Source organism: Eubalaena glacialis, chromosome 2, assembly GCF_028564815.1.
Source record: "Eubalaena glacialis isolate mEubGla1 chromosome 2, mEubGla1.1.hap2.+ XY, whole genome shotgun sequence".
Classification (NCBI taxonomy): domain Eukaryota; kingdom Metazoa; phylum Chordata; class Mammalia; order Artiodactyla; family Balaenidae; genus Eubalaena; species Eubalaena glacialis.
Window position 1 is genome coordinate 149,864,296 of NC_083717.1, and position 17,783 is coordinate 149,882,078.

The following is a 17,783-nucleotide window of genomic DNA, read 5'->3' on the forward strand; positions in this document are numbered from 1 at the left end:
GCGGAGGGGACCGACTGGACGCTGCGGGGATGGAGGCCTCGGGTCAGGGTCCCACCCGCCGCTGTCCTGAGTCAGGCCTCTCCTCCGCGCCCTGGAACCGCGGCGCCCGGGTGTCCAGCGGGGCCGGGGACTCGCCCCGCCTCGTCCGCAGAGAGAGGCCGGGGGTGGCGGGGGTGGTGGCCCCGCCCCGGGAAAGGCGGGCCTGGTCCGGCGTATTTGAGGCGCAGAGCCGGCCGCCGCCCAGACAGGACGACACCACCTCTGCCGAAGCCACCCCCGCGGCGCGCGAGCTAGTGCCGAGGCGTCGGGTGAGTGGCGCGGGGCGCCGGGACGGGGGCGCGCACGGGCCTGCCGGCGGCTAAGCCTGGCAGGGCGAGGGCGCCCGGGCGCTGCTCGGTGCGCGGCCCCCTTTGGAGGGCTGGGCGGGAAGCGCGGCAGGGGCTTGACTTCCCGGGGGCCCGCGGGAGGGCGTCGCCGAGAAGGGAGAGCGGAGTCTGAGACTCGGGGAAAGTTAGCAACGCCTTACAAGGACTCACCTGCATTTACTCGCGGCGGACGGGTGTGTTACCCTCTGCGGCGACTGGGAGGCTCAGCCGCGGTGACTGGGGGGCTCAGCCCCGGCGTCGCGCCCTCCCGTCCCCGGCCGCCCGGGGCCGCCGGCGGTGAGCGGTGGGCGCGCGCGCATCACCTCAGCCGCCCGTTCCAGCTGGGCGGGAGGAAGCAGGTCCTCCTGCCCCCAGTCCACAGAGGGTACTGCTCCGGGACTCTGTCGGGCGGCTCCACGACCCCTGACTTGGCTGTGGACCCCTTGATCTTGCTGTGGGATGGGAATGAGCTCTGCTACCAGGCCAACAGGGTCAGGGGCTGCAGCCTCTCTCTGGATGCTGATCCCGCAGAAAACGGTGCTGCCCCAAGGCTGAGTGGACATGTGCCCGGCTTGACAAAGACCGTACACCCTCAGTTTTTGCAAATCAGTGACTCATCCCTGTCCAGATTTGGGCATTAACGATCTCACATCTGTGCCGGGGATATGTGGGGTGTGGCAGAATGTTGGTCCCAGGGTGCAGAGGCCTAGCTGAGGCGGGGGTGGGGAGGCTTTTCAAACATGTTTGAGGATCTATTCTGGATTGTGAGTTGCTCAAATCAAAACACTAAAATGCATGCACTTTGAGGAGTAGGAGCTCAGGGACACAGGGCTTGAGGTCGTGCGTTAGGCTTCATGCCCTCCCCTTAGCGATTCCTATTCCAGATACCGTGGAATATTTGTAAAGTGACTCCTGGGAGTTGGGTTGCTGGGCAATGAGGAGGGTTGGACCTCAGTGACCCAGTCTGTTTCTAGGATTCTGGAAAGGGAATGGAAGAAAGGCTCATTTAGTTCTGAAGAAAATGATAGCAATGAAAATTGACCTTTTGGCACAGAGCATGAGAGAAAATTTTCACCAGCTTCCAAAATTCTGACTCATTTGCCTCAAGTTTATAAAGTTTATCCTTCATACTAGGAAACTGTTTCCATAAAAGTTAAAGTTTAATGATAAAAATTTATTGTTCCACAATAGTCTCCTTTTCAGACGTTGACTTTGAATCCCTAGAGGAGAGTCTTTCATTCCTTTGATGGCTGTGCCTCATCCTTGATCTATGGGAGATTGGAGCTCTTTCCTAAGTTAATAATGTGTGGGCGTTATACTTAGAATCAGCATTTACTTCATATCCTTGGGAGAAGTTTGATGATGGGTCTTGAATGTTTTGAGCTTAGAAATATTAGGTGGTGCCTCACCAGGTTACATAAGAAGCAGAAAAGGAGGAGCATTGCTTGATAGATTGACCCCAAAAGCTAGTTGTTTTTTTTTTTAAGACATGCTTTTCTTTTGTAAGTCACCAATGCCTTTTTAATTTTTATTTATTTATTTAAATTTATTTATTTTTGGCTGTGTTGGGTCTTCGTTGCTGTGCGTGGGCTTTCTCTAGTTACAGCGAGCGGGGGCTGCTCTTCGTTGCGGTGCATGGGCTTCTCACTGCGGTGGCTTCTCTTGTTGCGGAGCACGGGCTCTAGGCGCGCAAGCTTCACTAGTTGTGGCTCGCGGACTCTAGAGCGCAGGCTCAGTAGTTGTGGCTCACGGGCTTAGTTGCTCCGTGGCATATGGGATCTTCCCGGACCAGGGCTCGAACCTGTGTCCCCTGCATTGGCAGGAGGATTCTTAACCACTGTGCCACCAGGGAAGTCCAAAAGCTAGTTTTTAAAAAAATGGAATAGCAAGTCTCACTCTGTTGAGGGGTCCTTAATCAATGACATTTTGCTATGCCACAAATATGCAGAAGTGCTTTATAAAGACTTTTTACTTACTGCTAGTGAGGTCAAAGGCCAATATTGGTCTCACCTATGATTTAGATACTGTTTGCCTAGAACCTTCATCAGCCAGACTCTAAATTTTAACTGTAATAGAGATATATATTCATATAGTAAAACTTGAGACTCTTATGTTACCTTAAATACCAGTTGGCTTGTAAACTTCATGTACCTGAGACTCATAGTAACTGATCTAAAACTTAGCCTCTCTTTTTTTTTTTTTTAATTTTATTTATTTATTTATTTATGGCTGTGTTGGGTCTTCGTTTCTGTGCAAGGGCTTTCTCTAGTTGCGGCAAGTGGGGGCCACTCTTCATCGCGGTGCGCGGGCCTCTCACTATCGCGGCCTCTCTTGTTGCGCAGCACAGGCTCCAGACGCGCAGGCTCAGTAATTGTGGCTCACGGGCCTAGTTGCTCCACGGCATGTGGGATCTTCCCAGACCAGGGCTCGAACCCGTGTCCCCTGCATTAGCAGGCAGATTCTCAACCACTGCGCCACCAGGGAAGCCCAAACTTAGCCTCTCTTTCCTGTGATAGTTTGGGACACAGGCTTCTGCTGAGAACAGCTAGTTAACATTTTGTGTCTGGTGCCTGAATGGGTTCTTCTCATTAAATTCTGAGTGGTAAGCCTGCCAGGGCAGTAATTCCAATTTGCTGCTGACTAAGTATCATGTGTTCTCTCTTGACTGATGTTCAGCTTTTCCATAAGGGAAAAAAAAATCAGTAACTGAGAGGCACAAAGTAACTTTACCTTCCTTGATGCTGAGGAACAATAATGAAAAAGAAATCCTAGTAAAGGACCAGTTTCCTTTATTCTAACCAGCATCATTGAATTTGGCTTTGGTAAGTGGGCGTTCCTCAAGGCCTGTTCCGTGTTTCAGTAAGGCCAGGACGTAGACTGCCTGTCCTGTGTTCTTTGGGGAGGAGTGTGGGCAGTGCTTGGGGTTCTGAGGAAATACGTTTGTGATCTACTTCCCTTACAGCTCATGTAAAAGCTGGGGCCCTTTGTGGGCAGAAATTTCAGAAGTGCTCCTGGGAACCCTGGCAACTGAATTAATTGCTACATGGGCCTAGAATAGCGTAGTACAGTGGATAGCCACTCTTTATTAAAAAGGGCAGAGCTGCAATTAACAGCCGATTAAAGTGGTCTGTGTTCTGACTCATATCTAAATTCCTTATTCCAAAGCAATACTGAACTACTTCCTGTAGGTTTTTCCAAATGTGAAGACTCAGGTAGTAGTTTTTAAATGTTTTTGTCTTTGATGTAGTGTTTCTATCCTGGCTTTTCAAAATTCTCTGATTCTGGGAATGCCAGAGTTCACAAACCTATAGTACCTGTGGAGTAGCAAGATTTTTTACATTTTACATTTGATTGTCTCTATAAGCTACTCCTCTAAAAAAAAAAGAAAGAAAGAAAAAGAAAGAAAGAAAAAGAAAGAAAATTTCCAGGCAAGTAGGAAAGATATTTATCCAAATAGATGTGTTTTTTTTTTAATTCTTTCTTGGTTCTGTTTCTTGTTTTTCAGTTCTAAGGTTGCTAACCTTGATTTCAAAAGAACATTGGTAAGATAGAACCTGTTTCATCAGAGATCTGATGGTTGGGAGTTGACATAATCAAAACAATGCTTACCCAATTTTTGGAAAAGTAAGCTTTATTGGTTTAAATGTGGTTATAATTAGCAAAGTGACTGCAAAATGCCATCCTTGTATTCAATATCACTGCACACTGAGTCACCCAGCTAGTTTTCTGACAAAAACATGATCTCTTTTTTAATTTGTTTACAATTTCAGCATGTTTATGCAGTTCTGAATGTTTAAACCAGAGAATTAATTTCTAAATGAAGTAACTAACACTTTTGAAGGACTATACTTTAAAATTTCAAAGTGTGAGGTTTTATACTAGTGTAAAATCAGCCTGAAATAGGAGTCAGGATGCTTGGACCCTGGTCCTTGGCCTGCCAATGACAGAATGACTTTGGGTCACCACGTTACCTCTCTGAGACTCAGTTTCCTCACCTTTAAAGTGAGGATATTAACTTTTCCCTGTCAATCTCATAAGATTATTATCAGAATCAAAATAGGTAAGGTATGTGAAAGTGCTTTGTAAACTGAAAAGCACCACATAAATGCAGGGTGTCGTTATTCTAATGGGCTTGTCTAATGTGTCACAACACAATCCAAACTGTCATCCTTGGTGTTATGTGAAACACAGTAGAAATAAAGTGGAATCTGCTTTGTTTCTTAAATTGTTTTGGGCTAGTTGGAAAATAAACTGAATATGCTTGAACAGAAACTTTGAAAAGAATAAATGTTACATTTTGGAAATGTAAATGTAAATGTCTTTGTGTGAGTTTCTGGTTATGATCAGCCTTTAAACACATCTAAGTTTAATTGGATTTATGTTAATAAGACACTTTATGAGGCCAATGGAACAGATTTAGCTAGTTTTAACAATTGAAACTACCTTTCTGTTTTTTATTGACCTGCATAGGTACATTTATGTGAGGATACATATGCTAATTAGGCTACACCAGTGGTTCTCAAACCAGGTACAATTTTGCCCTCTTCCCGCTTCCCCCAGGGTTATTTGGCAACATCTTAAGACATTCTGCGTTATCACAATGGTGGGGAGGGGTGCTACTGGCATCTTGTGTGTTGAAGCCAGGGATGCTGCTGCACATACTGCAATGCACAGGACAGCCCCTCCCTACAAAGTATCCCACCTGAAATGTCAGTGGTGTGAGGTTGGGAATAAGCCCGAACACAATGGGGATATTTAAAAGAAGTCAAAACACTTACAATGTTATTGCTGAGGCTTTGATACGTTGCCCAGGAGTGGAAGAAGAAGTTGTATCATCAAAGGAACTAAGCTTTCTGTCCACTATGAAGTTCAAGATTGTTTCCTACTGGCATCCAAAATGAGGAACTATATTTTCTTGACTTAAGAAATGTCCTTTCTTTCTCTTTAACAACTCTTAAGTTCTTTCTGGGGTAGCAGCACAGTTTTCAAGACAGTGGTAGCCTTTTGGGGAAGGAAGCACAGAAGAGCACCTGACTTTTGCTTTAAAAGGTCAAATACTATATACTAAATACAGTGAATATAAGCCCTGGGAGAGTCACCGTGACTTCCTAATCAAATTGCTAGCAGTTTCCACGTTGGAAGACGGGCACAGTGATAACAGTGATAACCTGAGTGTTTCCAAATATATTGGAGAATGCCCAGATTAAAAGAGTTGTGCCAAAAGAAAAAAAAATTTAGTGAAGGATAATATTTGCGTGTTATAAATAACAGCAGAGTAGGATAAAATATCTGGTGTATAAATAAAGCATACATTAAGTTCTAGGAGGAGGTCTGCCTGTTTGGTTTTTTTAACAATAAAATCTAATATTTTACATTTTTAGGACCTATGAAGTAGCCACCATTTAATTATTATTATCTTTTTAATTAATTAATTAATTAATTAATTTTTTTGGCTGTGTTGGGTCTTCGTTTTTCTGTGCAAGGGCTTTCTCTAGTTGCGGCGAGCGGGGGCCACTCACTATCGCGGCCTCTCCCGTTGCGGAGCACAGGCTCCAGACACGCAGGCTCAGTAGCTGTGGCTCACGGGCCCAGTTGCTCCGCGGCATGTGGGATCCTCCCAGACCAGGGCTCGAACCCGTGTCCCCTGCATTGGCAGGCAGGTTCTCAACCGCTGCGCCACCAGGGAAGCCCCAATTATTTTAAGAATAATAATTGAGTAACTATCACAAATAGGCGACTTAAGGAAAAAGAGATTCTAATTGTTAAAGTCCAGGTAATTTTGGCCACAGCACCAGTGATCCTGAGCTGAGAAAACTCACCCAGGCCTGAGGAGTCCAAAGCTACCCTCCTCCCCTCACTGCTAGAGACCACCAGTGGCGGGAGCAGGTGTAAAGCATCCTGTTTGGATGGGGACTTGGCACAGGCAGAGGGGCAGGAGAAGCAAGAATGATGTCTCGGGGCCACCCTTTGAGGCAGCTTTGGGCAAGGCCAACTCTCTTTGGTAGCATCCTACCCAAAAATATTTTCCTCCACATTGTCTGACTCTTTTTTTTAACCTTAGTTGTTTGTTATACTGCCAGAGATTTCATTTGGAATAACAAGTATCTTTAAAAAAAAAAAAAAAAAGGAATCATCTTGTGCCCGCCTTTCTTCTTTATTGCTCCACATCCCAATCTCACCTTTCCTTCAAGGTTTAGCTCAAGCAACACTGTCTCTTCCCGTTAGAAATCACCTGTGACTTCCCACAGCATGCAGTCTGGCTCACAGCGTCCATCACTTGTGACCCCTTCTGGCCTCTGGACCCTTTGGCCATACATCTTGGTCGATTTCATCTTCAAACCCAGACAGGAGCCACCCGGTGCCTGGCCCAGAGTAGGCATAAATGTGTACAAATGAAGGAATAAGTCAACAGCAGCAACTAGGTCTTGGAGGGTGGGGCGGGGAAGGCAAGGATTGTCTTTCAAATCTCAGTAGGAAGAACCAACTGCTTCCTCCCAAAACCCAGAGGAGGGCGTGGGGCTGTTAGAGGGAACCGGAGGGGAGGTGGGTGAGATTAACGCACTGAACACTTTTCATGAGGTGGTAGAAAAAGAACACAGGAAGGAAGGTGAAGGAGGACCAAAAACCCAGGACTGTTTACATTTGTTACCTAGGAAAGGGGCAGAGCATTTTATTCCCCCCTCTCCCACCTGCGTTGGATCGCCTGGTACTCCCAGGTTTCAGGCCACAGGCTAGTGTGATTAGAGTTTAAAGGTATGAGTTAAATAGGGCGTGGTGATCCAGGTGGAGTGCATCTCCGCCCTTTGATGAGACATTTTTGTGGTTCCCCGCTAATGATTTCAGCGTATTTGAGGAATAGACTGCTTGTGTTAGGAGAATGCCTGTACGTTGACTAGACCTGCACAATGAGCTGTTTGTGATGTTAAATTCATACAGAAACCAGTTAAATCTTTTAGGATCAATAACCTGTGTTTGTTTGTTTGTTTTTTTCTCCTTTCAGGAAAATGGCAGACAGTTTTTCGGTAAGTGTTTTATGTCTGTTTTCCTACCCTAATATGTATACAGTCATGCAGGTGGAAGGTTGTTTGTTCTTTTTTTAACCACTCAAGTTTCCCTAACTCTCCCACTACGTGGCTTCCTCTGGCCTCACCCGTCCAATGAGGGCTTGTTAGCTGGAGTCTTGTTTTTCCAGCAACAGATTTTGGAAGAAAGCCAGGCAGAGAGAGGCCTGGGCCTCACTAATAGTAACCCCTTTACCGAAGGCCTAGGACAGAAGTGGGTGGATTCCACTGGCAGGAGGTGAGAAACCAGCTGAACAAAGGGCAGTGTGGTACAGTCTGAGCATCCTGATTTTTTTTTTTTTTTTTTAAATCCTGCAGTGCCCTCTACTCCTCCTCCTTTCCCAAATGCTGGAGTAAGAAGCAGCCAAAATAAATTCCTATTAGCATGCTTATGTATTCTCAAATTCCTTAACAGAATGACTCACACCACCTACAGCCATGAGCTTGAGTTGTTTTCTAAATCCGGTTTACTTTCCATCATCATCCAGCCCTCTGTTTATCTCTCCCCCTCCCCCAGACCCCATGGGCTCCCTTCACAGCCTTACTCTGCTGCCCCGATACCAGATCTGGGGTTGGGTTCCTGGTGCACCAATGGGTCAGACAATCCTGGCAGATCATATTCAACCAACATAGAAGTTTTTACTGAGTATCTTCCATGTACCACCTAGCACTCTGCTAAATACTGTAGAAGTCAGAGAGGGAGAAGGCAGAGTCTCTTCCTGGAGAGAAAGGACACAAACCAACACTGGCACAGTGTCTTGCAGTCTATAAAGAGCCGTCCCAAAAGCTACCTCATCTGTTCGTCACAACAATCACATGAGATAGATCATTATCCCTGTTACACAGACGAAGACACTAAGTCCTATACAAGTGACATGATGGCTCCAAGAGTTTGGAGCTCTTGAAGGATGGCACTGGATTTCAAACCAAATCTTGTGATTCCACATCCCAGGCTCCTCCCTGTGTACAAGGCAGCTTCTCTGATACTAGCCTGGATGCCACTAAGTGGTGACTAACCTGGTGCACCTGAAGTGCAGTAGACATCCAGCAAAGGGAAGGCCAAGGCAACCAGCACCAGCTTGGTGGAGGTTTTCCAGCCCAGATGCATCTTGATTTTTGTGATTGTTTTTCTCATGTCAGTTAGAAAATATGTGCTTTTACATAGAGGATGGCTAGCTCCTGACTTTAGCAAATTACGAAAAGGCAACCCTTAATGATCTGAGATGATGGGAAGCAAGACTAAAATGATAAAGCATGTATAATCCTAAAGTCTAATTTTAGTCTTAGGAACTCAAAACTAATAGGTGGGGAAAATTTTATTGATATGAATTTCATATCTTCACCATATCACTCTAATTCTTAGATCACATATTCCTGAAAATTCTGTTGTTGTGAATATCTTTCATCCTGTAATTGTTTATGTCTTTCTTTCCAGCTTAATGATGCCTTACCTGGGTCTGGAAACCCAAACCCTCAAGGATGGCCTGGTGCATGGGGAAACCAGCCTGCTGGGGCAGGAGGCTACCCGGGAGCATCCTATCCTGGGGCCTACCCTGGACAGGCACCACCCGGCCCCTACCCTGGCCAGGGACCTCCTGGGGGTTACCCAGGCCAGGCACCTCCAGGGGCCTACCCTGGCCCAACTGCACCTGGTTATCCTGGCCCAACTGCACCTGGTTATCCTGGACCAACTGCACCAGGTGCCTACCCCGGGCCTGGGGTCTACCCACCTCCTGGACAGCCAAGTGCTCCTGGAGCCTACCCTGCTGCTGGCCCTTATGGCAGCCCTTCTGGACCCCTGGTAAGATGGTGTTAGTCATTTCGTATGCTTGAATGTGACCAGGACAAAGCTAATGAAGCACGTAGCAATTGTCTGGAGCGGTGGTGCCATCACTTTGTAGCGCTCTGGCTGAGAGCTGGCTCTGGGTACTGACCTGCAAAGGGCTTCCGGGAGAACTGAAGCTTTAAACTCACTGCTTAGAGCCACTTTGCAAGGACCAGCCACAGTGTATGTTGGTCCAATAGAAAAAATAGTTGCTCATGTTGAGTTTAGTATGTGTACTGTTAGAGTAAAAAGAAGCTAATGCATCTTTTGAAGGCATCTGTAAAGCAGCTTTAATATAAATCAAGTTAAGATCATAGCAATGGGGGAAGTTTTGGTTATTATTATTAATAAACACTGAGTATATAACGTGTGCCAGCTGTGTGCTTCTACACGGATGATCTCATTCAACCCCATAAGTACCCTCTAAGATACTGTTATTATCCCCACTTTACAAATGAGGAAATGGGGCAATAAAGAGTTATACAACCTTCCCATGGTCGTAGAGGGAACCTTTGGGGGAACCACGGTAATCGGGTTTTTAAAAACCTTCTAAAGATAATTTTGTGATCTAAGGATTAAATTTTCACTTACATTAAAACCCATTTTAATAAATGAATTCTAAGCATAAAACTCTGTGGGGCTCCAGACACATCTCAGACACAGACCCTTCCCTTCCGAATAGTGTAGTTGGGAGAAAAGATACAGATATGAGGAAAGAGTTCAATAGCGGTGTGGGATCAGCCCCTTTCAGGACTATGATGGCACAGGGCGCATTTGCTCTGCTTGTGGGTCAGCTTAGAGGAGAGCAGAGAGAAAGCACTGGGGGCATGGGAGGCGTTGCACAGGGCCTGGACCACAGGCAGGTAGACAGCCGAGATGGAGGATATGGAGGCTGTGGAAAGGAAGAGGCGGATGGGAGAGAGATCTCAGAGGAAGAACCCCAGCATCTAGTGGTTAAGTCTTAGGAGTCAGAGACGACTCTGGCTTTCCAAGGCTGGGCAAGGAGAGCACCAGGAGCTCAGGGTCAGCCCAAACCAGGAACTCGGGAAGGGGATCAGATGGGGGAGGGGCAGGGGAGACAATTCCAGTTCACACCTGTTGGATTTGTGGCACCAGTAGCAAATCCAGACGGGAGGAAGCACAGGACTAGTACAGATCAGACAGATCAGGGCTAGAGAGAAAAGACTTGGGTGATGGTTGAACCCAGGGGGAAACAATTTTACAGGAAAAAGAGAAGAGGCCAAGGACAGAGCATTGGGAATATTTACAGCGCCTTGAACATAGAAGGTCAATAAATATTTGTAAAATGAACTGGGGAAGGTATTAATTGGAAAGTGTCCATTCTACAAATATCAAGTACCTGCCACATTCAAAGCACTCCTCAGGGCCTTGTGTGAGTGGAACATAGTGGGCCTCAGAAGCCCAGAAGGTACCACAGTGCCTGCCCACAGGGAGCAGAACAGCCCGACAAAGGATGTTATATGACAAGCATCTTTCCAAAAAATAGGCCAAGTGGATGAGTTATAGATTGGGATGGGCCTTGTCATGAGAGATACAGTGCTCCGAAAGGGAACATGTTCTGCCTTTGGCACCAATTAACTGATGGCCTTATTCTCGATTATTAGCTGCAGTTGTGTAGGGAGCCTTCTCTCTTCAGGCCCTGGGCAAGGTGGCCTGAGAGTCTGAAAAGATGGCTAAGGTAGGGTTATGTGTTATTCACACATATTAAAAGTGGTTGAACTTCAGCGATATCTTTTTCTTTCTTCCCTCAAGAAAACATGACTCTTTATTGATATATATATATATATATATATTTTTATTCCCAGAATGTGCCTTATGACCTGCCTTTTTCTGGAGGAGTCATGCCTCGCATGCTGATAACAATCCTGGGCACAGTAAAGCCCAATGCAAACAGGTAAAGAGCAAAGTCAGCAAGTCTAACATATTTATTGATTGCTTTTGGAATAAAGGGTGATCTGTATTGAATTTTGATAGAGTTTTTAAAATTGCACATTTAGAATCTTGGCTATACCATAGTTTGGGATTTTTCCATAAATCAATACGCATTCCCACCAAGAAGACAAGGTTTCCCTCACTAAATCTTGTGTTTCTCCCAGAACCAGAATAAAACAGAGTTCTACTTTGTGAGGACAAAGAGGAAGAGCAGGAAAACCCATTCTGTTGGTTCTTCTAGGCAGTGAAAGCCTTAGAATTAAAGGAGAGTAGAGCCTTTGTAATGTAATGTTTGGCCACCCCTCCACCTCTGAGCCATAGATTGTCTAAAAAACAAAGCCCATCAAATATTAGTGTCAGGGACTTCCATGGTGGTTCAGTGGCTAAGACTCCATGCTCCCAATGCAGGGGGCCGGGGTTTGATCCCTGGTCAGGGAACTAGATCCCACATGCCTCAACTAAGAGTTCTCAGGTTACAACTAAAAAGGATCCCACACGCCACAGCTAAAAGATCCTGCATGTCGCAACGAAGATCCTGCGTGCCGCAACTAAGACCTGGTGCAGCCAAATAAATTAAAAAGCAAAAAAAAAAACAAACTAGGGTCAAAGACAAAAAGATGCCTAGTTGATCTGAGAGCTTAAATATTATACCTCTCTGTCCTCATACTGGTACAAATCTCCCTGCAATTGTGCAGGTCTTGGCGCACTGATTTGTGAGCTTGGCCGCCATTTCCGTCTTCATACTGGGTGAAACATTAGAGTCACAGATTCCCGTGTTGTCGGCCTGGTCTACAGATGATAAGTGACAAGGTGGGGAACCCCGGTCTTCTGAGTAGACACTGTTTACTTAAAAGGTTTGAAAAGACTCTACAAGTTAAAGACTTTGTAAAAATAAATCAGCCTCTGCCATTGGTACTGGTTTGGTTGAGGTGAGCTCGGGGCGGGTAAGACTTTGAGCTCACTTAGGAAAATCCATGCTGATTTACAGGCTGCCCTGGGATGCCTGGCTCTGGTTATCACCACTGGTTATATTTATATATAATACAAGTAGGCTAGGGCTATCCTGAAGCTGTTCAGTATGTCTGTCCTTGAGGTTAGTAGTACTATTAAAGCTCCTAGATTAATTAATATCTGTTTCTGGGTCTTACAGACAGTACACAAAAGGTACAGATTCAAGCTGTGTACACAGGTTTATTTAAGAGTCTATAAACAGCCTCTGTGAGTGCCTGTCATCTCGATCCTCGTGAATCAGCAGGAGCAACCTCCTGTGTTACCAGGAGGTGGATTCAGATTCTGATCTGATCATTTCACATTCAGCTAACCAGTTCCCTCCACCTCCAGCCAGCCTCCTCTGGTTCTCCGTGGTAGTCACTACCCTAAGCCAGCTCTTCCTTCCACACAGCCTATACAGCTTCTCTCAGCACAATACTTCCCTACACAATAAAGCTTGTCTCACAGCAAGTTACACAACATATGTATCCTCTGCCTGTGTCCTTATCCATCTTGCCTCCCAAAATAACATAGGACCCAGCGCCCTGATCCTCTGCAGACAGCACTCACGATTCGGTAATATCTGCTCTCCTCCTGCTGCAGCTGCTGTCACGCAGGACCACACTGGTATCTTTGCCTTATTTACGACTGTTGCACTAAAAAGTTTAGTTCCAATAACAATAGAGATGTCGACTGAGACTGTGGCAGGTCAAAACCAATTTTGGTTGAAATGATTAGGTGGTAGTAAACTGAGAAATGTATTGCTTTGATCTGCAAAATCTATGTGAGGAATTACATGAAAGAAAAAAATCCTTACGGTGGTAGAGTTGACAATTATCTTCCTTTTCACTGCTGAGAAAATACAGGCATTGCATATTTAGTCAAATACAAATTCTATTGCCATTTGACCATATTGGTCCTTTCCCTGTGAATTTAATCATTGGTGGTTATATGTGTCTGTTACTGGGTGAATGCAATACCCAAGGAATCATTGTTAGTAGGTCTAGAAAGCAGACCTTGCTTTTTTTTTTTAATTTTACTCAATTGAATTTTCTTTTTTAAAAAATTTATTTTTATTTATTTATTTTTGGCTGCGTTGGGTCTTTGTTGCTGCGCACAGGCTTTCTCTAGTTGTGGTGAGCGGGGGTTACTCTTCGTTGCGGTGCGCGAGCTTCTCATTGTGGTGGCTTCTCTCGTTGCGGAGCACAGGCTCCAGGAGCGCAGGCTTCAGTAGTTGTGGCACATGGGCTTCAGTAGTTGTGGCTTACGGGCTCTAGAGCGCAGGCTCAGTAGTTGTGGTGCGGAGGCTCAGTAGTTGTGGTGCACGGGCTTAGTTGCTCCACGGCATGTGGTATCTTCCCGGACCAGGGCTCGAACCTGTGTCCCCTGCATTGACAGGTGTATTCTTAACCACTGCACCACCAGGGAAGCCCACAGACCTTGCTTTAAAAACAAGAGCACCAGCTGCTTCTGAGGTTAGCGCTCTGGGGAGCACACTTTGAGAAACTGTGGGGTAGGGGTAATACTTTAACAGCCAGATAACTTGTGTTTGTATTAACATCCAAGGAGAGGGAATAGGGTAGAAAGTTTATCCAGCACTTCCATTAATTCCACTTCACATCATGGAATGTTTAGTACATTTATTATTATGACTTTACAACTTAGCAATAGGATACTGAATATTAACTATGTTTTCTCATTCTTGCTATTTTAGGACTAGGTTTTTGGTTAACTATGAGGAAGCCAGGTATTTGATAGCACTTTTTTATGTGACTGCCTTACTTTTAACAGGGATTAAAAATAACCTGGCGGGGCAGGAAAAAGGTAGCCATCATTTCCACAATGTCAGATATAAAGTGCCCTCAAAGTGGCCCCAAATCTCTACAAGGAAACCTGGACCCTTTTTTTGTTTGTTTTTTTATTTTTGGCTGCACTGGGTCTTCGTCGCTGTGTGCGGGCTTTCGTTAGTTGCGGCGAGCAGAGACCACTCTTCGTTGCGGTGCGCAGGCTTCTCATTGTGGTGGCTTCTCTTGTTGCGGAGCAGGGGCTCTAGGCACCCGTAGTTGTGGCTCGCGGGCTCCAGAGCGCAGGCTCAGTAGTTGTGGCGCACGGGCTTAGTTGCTCCGCGGCACGTGGGATCTTCCTGGACCAGGGCTCGAACCCGTGTCCCCTGCATTGGCAGGCGTATTCTTAACCACTGCACCACCAGGGGAAAAAAATGGAACACTTCATGAATTTGCGTGTCATCCTTGCGCAGGGGCCGTGCTAATCTTCTCTGTATCGTTCCAATTTTAGTATATGTGCTGCCGAAGCGAGCACACCTTGACTGTTTTTATGTGTAGAGAGTAAAAAGGGAATTACAGCTGAATAGAAGGATATGACCAAAGACAACGAGGCCAAAAAACTCAACACACATTGTCTTGTTTACTTTGAGATACTGTGGTAGTACATCGAATACAGTAGTCCCCCCTTATCTGAGGTTTCGCTTTCCATGATTTCAGTTACCCAGGGTCAGTCGCGGTCTGAAAATATTAAATGGAAAATCCCAGAAATAAGCAATTCATAAGTTTTAAGTTGCCACCGTTGTGAGCAGCATGGTGAAATCTCACGCTGTCCAGCCCCATCCTGCCTGCCCAGTACGTGAAATCATCCCTTTGTGCAGCATATCTGGCCTATTAGTCACTTAGTAGCTGTCTCAGTTATCAGATCCACTGTCACGGTACCCTGGTGCTTGTGTCCAAGTAACCCTTATTTTACTTAATAATGACCCCCAAAGCAAGAGTAGTGATGCTGGCAATTCATATATGCCAAAGAGAAGCTATAAAAGGCTCCTTTTAAATGAAAAGGGGAAGGTTCTTGACTTAATGGAAAGAAAAAAAATTGTATGCTGAGGTTGCTAAGATCTATAGTAAGTACAAATCTTCTGTCCATGAAATTGTGAGAAAGGAAAAAGAAACTCATGCTAGTTTTTTTTTCTTTTTTTTTTTCCTGTCATACCTCAAACTGCAAAAGTTACAGCCCCAGTGCATAAGTGCTTAGTTCAGATGGAAAAGGCATTAAATGTGTACAATATTTTGAGAGAGACCACATTCACATGACTTTTACAACAGTATATTGCTGTAATTGTTCTATTTTATTATTAATCTCTTACTGTACCTAATTTATAAATTAAACTTTATCATAGGTATACATGTATAGGAAAAAAGTGTGCGTGGATAGCTAGCCAGCTAGCTAGCTAGCTAGCTAAATAGATATTTGGTTCGGTACTATCCATGGTTCCAGGCATCCACTGGGGTCTTAGAACATACCCTCTGCACATAAGGTGGAACTACTGTACTTGGCCCAGTATACTTTCCAGTTGGAACCCATTCTCTGGTTTATTTGCTTTCTGTTTAGAAATTTTTCCTGTATTTTATAAATGATTTGCTCTTTAGAAAATTGTATGTTCTTCACTTGATACAAATGTACAACTTGAATAAATTTTACTAACTCTGGTCTTTGGTTTAAAACAGACTTGCTTTAGATTTCAAGACAGGGAATGATGTCGCCTTCCACTTTAACCCACGCTTCAATGAGGACAACAGGAGAGTCATCGTTTGCAATTCGAAGCTGAATAATAACTGGGGGAAGGAAGAAAGACAGACGGTTTTCCCATTTGAAAGTGGTAAACCTTTCAAAGTAAGTTATTGCTACTGTCATATATTGATAATGTATATTTCTCATGGGGAATCACTCTTAAACCACAATGCACTGGAAATGAATTTTCATCAGCTGTCCTGGGACACCTAACGAGTACATCTGCTCTCCATACCAGGGGACTAGTCTCAGAAATAGTGGCACTCACCCCAACTCCATTCAGGCACCTTAACCATCACCCATTACCACCCTTCTGAGTTTAAGCTTTTCTGGAAGTGAGAAAAATAGCATCTTTAATAAAAAAAGGCAGAAAGTCTTTATGGTACAGTTGGGCTGAGACTTAATTCCTCAAAACAACATAGTTAGCATGGCAATCAAAACGAAATTTTTATTGGATTTCCCTGGCGGTCCAGTGGTTAAGGCTCCATGCTTCCAATGCAGGGGCGTGGGTTCAATCCCTGGTTGGGGAACTAAGATCCCACATGCCGTGTGGCATGGTCAAAAAAAAAAAAAAAACCCTAAAAATTTTAAATTCTAAAAGTAATACATACTTGTTTTATGAAAAGAAAAATTTATATATTTTTTAAATTAACTAAAAAGTCCTCCATCCTTTACCGCTTCCCCCATCCTCACAAAGGTTGCAACTTGAGTATCTTTCCAGGGTTTTCTATGACAAGCAACACACTTTTTATTTTTAAGCACTGCTTCAACAAATATTTATTAGGTCCACAGTATCGGGTAAGGGTTGACTATAGAGTGGGTTATAAAACAGCTAGACCGCCAGCTCCTCAGGGGCAGGGTCTAACAGGGACCATATTCTACATTTGGTGGACATCTTTCCTTATGAGAACATTGCCACCTAATAGTACTTCATTGTTCAGATGTGTAATAGTTCAGCCAGTACCCTACTGATGAAAATTTGGAGTATGGAAATATTCCAAACAAATAAAACCGGGAAAGTTTCATGTATTTTACTAAAATACTGTGATAGCTATCCTTATAAATCTTTGCTTCCTAGAATAACTTTACTCAAAGAATATACATGTTTAAAATTTAGATAAGGATATTGCCAAAGTGCTGCTTCCAAAAGGATGTAAGGATTAACACATCCTCTAACTACTGGGAGAGTATGTTTCCCCTACTCTTGCCAAAACTGGTTATTATCAATCTTCATAACATTTGCCACTCTAAGTAGAGGATTCCTATTTTAGCATTTATTTTTATTTTTAGTTTTAGGTGTTTGAGGCCATACAAAAACTTTAAGTTTTTATGTAGATAAATTATTAATCTTTTCCTCTGTGGCTTCAACCATATATCCTTCTAACAATTTTATCATTTTGTTTTGTTTAAATCTTGAATAAGTTGGAGTTTATTTTTGCTGTAAAGTTACTTTTTCTGACTTTAATTAGTTCTACAATTGATCATAAAGGTGAAATGCTGGACATCCTGAGCTCAGGCCAGATTGGTTTTGAGATGAATGGGCATTCCTAACAGTTTTGTGTACGTGTCATTTCAGATACAAGTCCTGGTTGAAGCTGACCACTTCAAGGTTGCGGTCAATGATGCTCACTTGTTGCAGTACAATCATCGGGTGAAAAATCTCAGGGAAATCAGCAAACTGGGAATTTCTGGTGACATAAATCTCACCAGTGCTTCGCACACCATGATATAAAGGGGCAGATACTTTTTAAAGAAATGAAATTGAACGTAAACCTTACACATTTAAAAGTTTCATGTTCACTGTAAGTGAAAAATTTTACCTTTATTCATCAGTGTCCTTCTTGCAAATCATCCATTTAATAAAGAGTTACCTGTCTTTATATGTCATTTAGTTGGGGCAGTTTATTCTTGATAATGCGCAATGGACTCAATGGAAAAGGACTCAATGGAAAAAGAAATATGTAGCAATGTTAATACTGCATTAGAGGCTCCCAAAGTTTTCAATATTTGCTA

General features: G+C 44.2%; 1 protein-coding gene and 1 non-coding gene across 2 annotated transcripts; one reads left to right on the forward strand and one right to left on the reverse strand.

The window, feature by feature from the left end:
• Window positions 1-221: 221 nt before the first annotated feature.
• Window positions 222-17,652, forward strand: LGALS3 (galectin 3). Its single transcript, XM_061180858.1, has 6 exons — window positions 222-308; window positions 7,366-7,387; window positions 8,862-9,227; window positions 11,078-11,166; window positions 15,707-15,872; window positions 17,347-17,652. The coding sequence occupies exons 2-6, from the start codon at window positions 7,370-7,372 to the stop codon at window positions 17,500-17,502; spliced, it is 795 nt and encodes a 264-aa protein (XP_061036841.1). The 5' UTR covers window positions 222-308; window positions 7,366-7,369; the 3' UTR covers window positions 17,503-17,652.
• Window positions 14,407-14,513, reverse strand: LOC133086390 (U6 spliceosomal RNA). The gene has a single exon (XR_009700146.1). It is a non-coding gene; the product is annotated as a U6 spliceosomal RNA (small nuclear RNA).
• Window positions 17,653-17,783: the final 131 nt, after the last annotated feature.

Bases quoted from the DNA above. Each gene is read 5' to 3' on its own strand.
- LGALS3 (XM_061180858.1), top strand. The intron at 9,228-11,077 runs GTAAGATGGTGT...TTTTATTCCCAG, and splicing joins GCAGCCCTTCTGGACCCCTG to AATGTGCCTTATGACCTGCC. The intron at 11,167-15,706 runs GTAAAGAGCAAA...GGTTTAAAACAG, and splicing joins GTAAAGCCCAATGCAAACAG to ACTTGCTTTAGATTTCAAGA.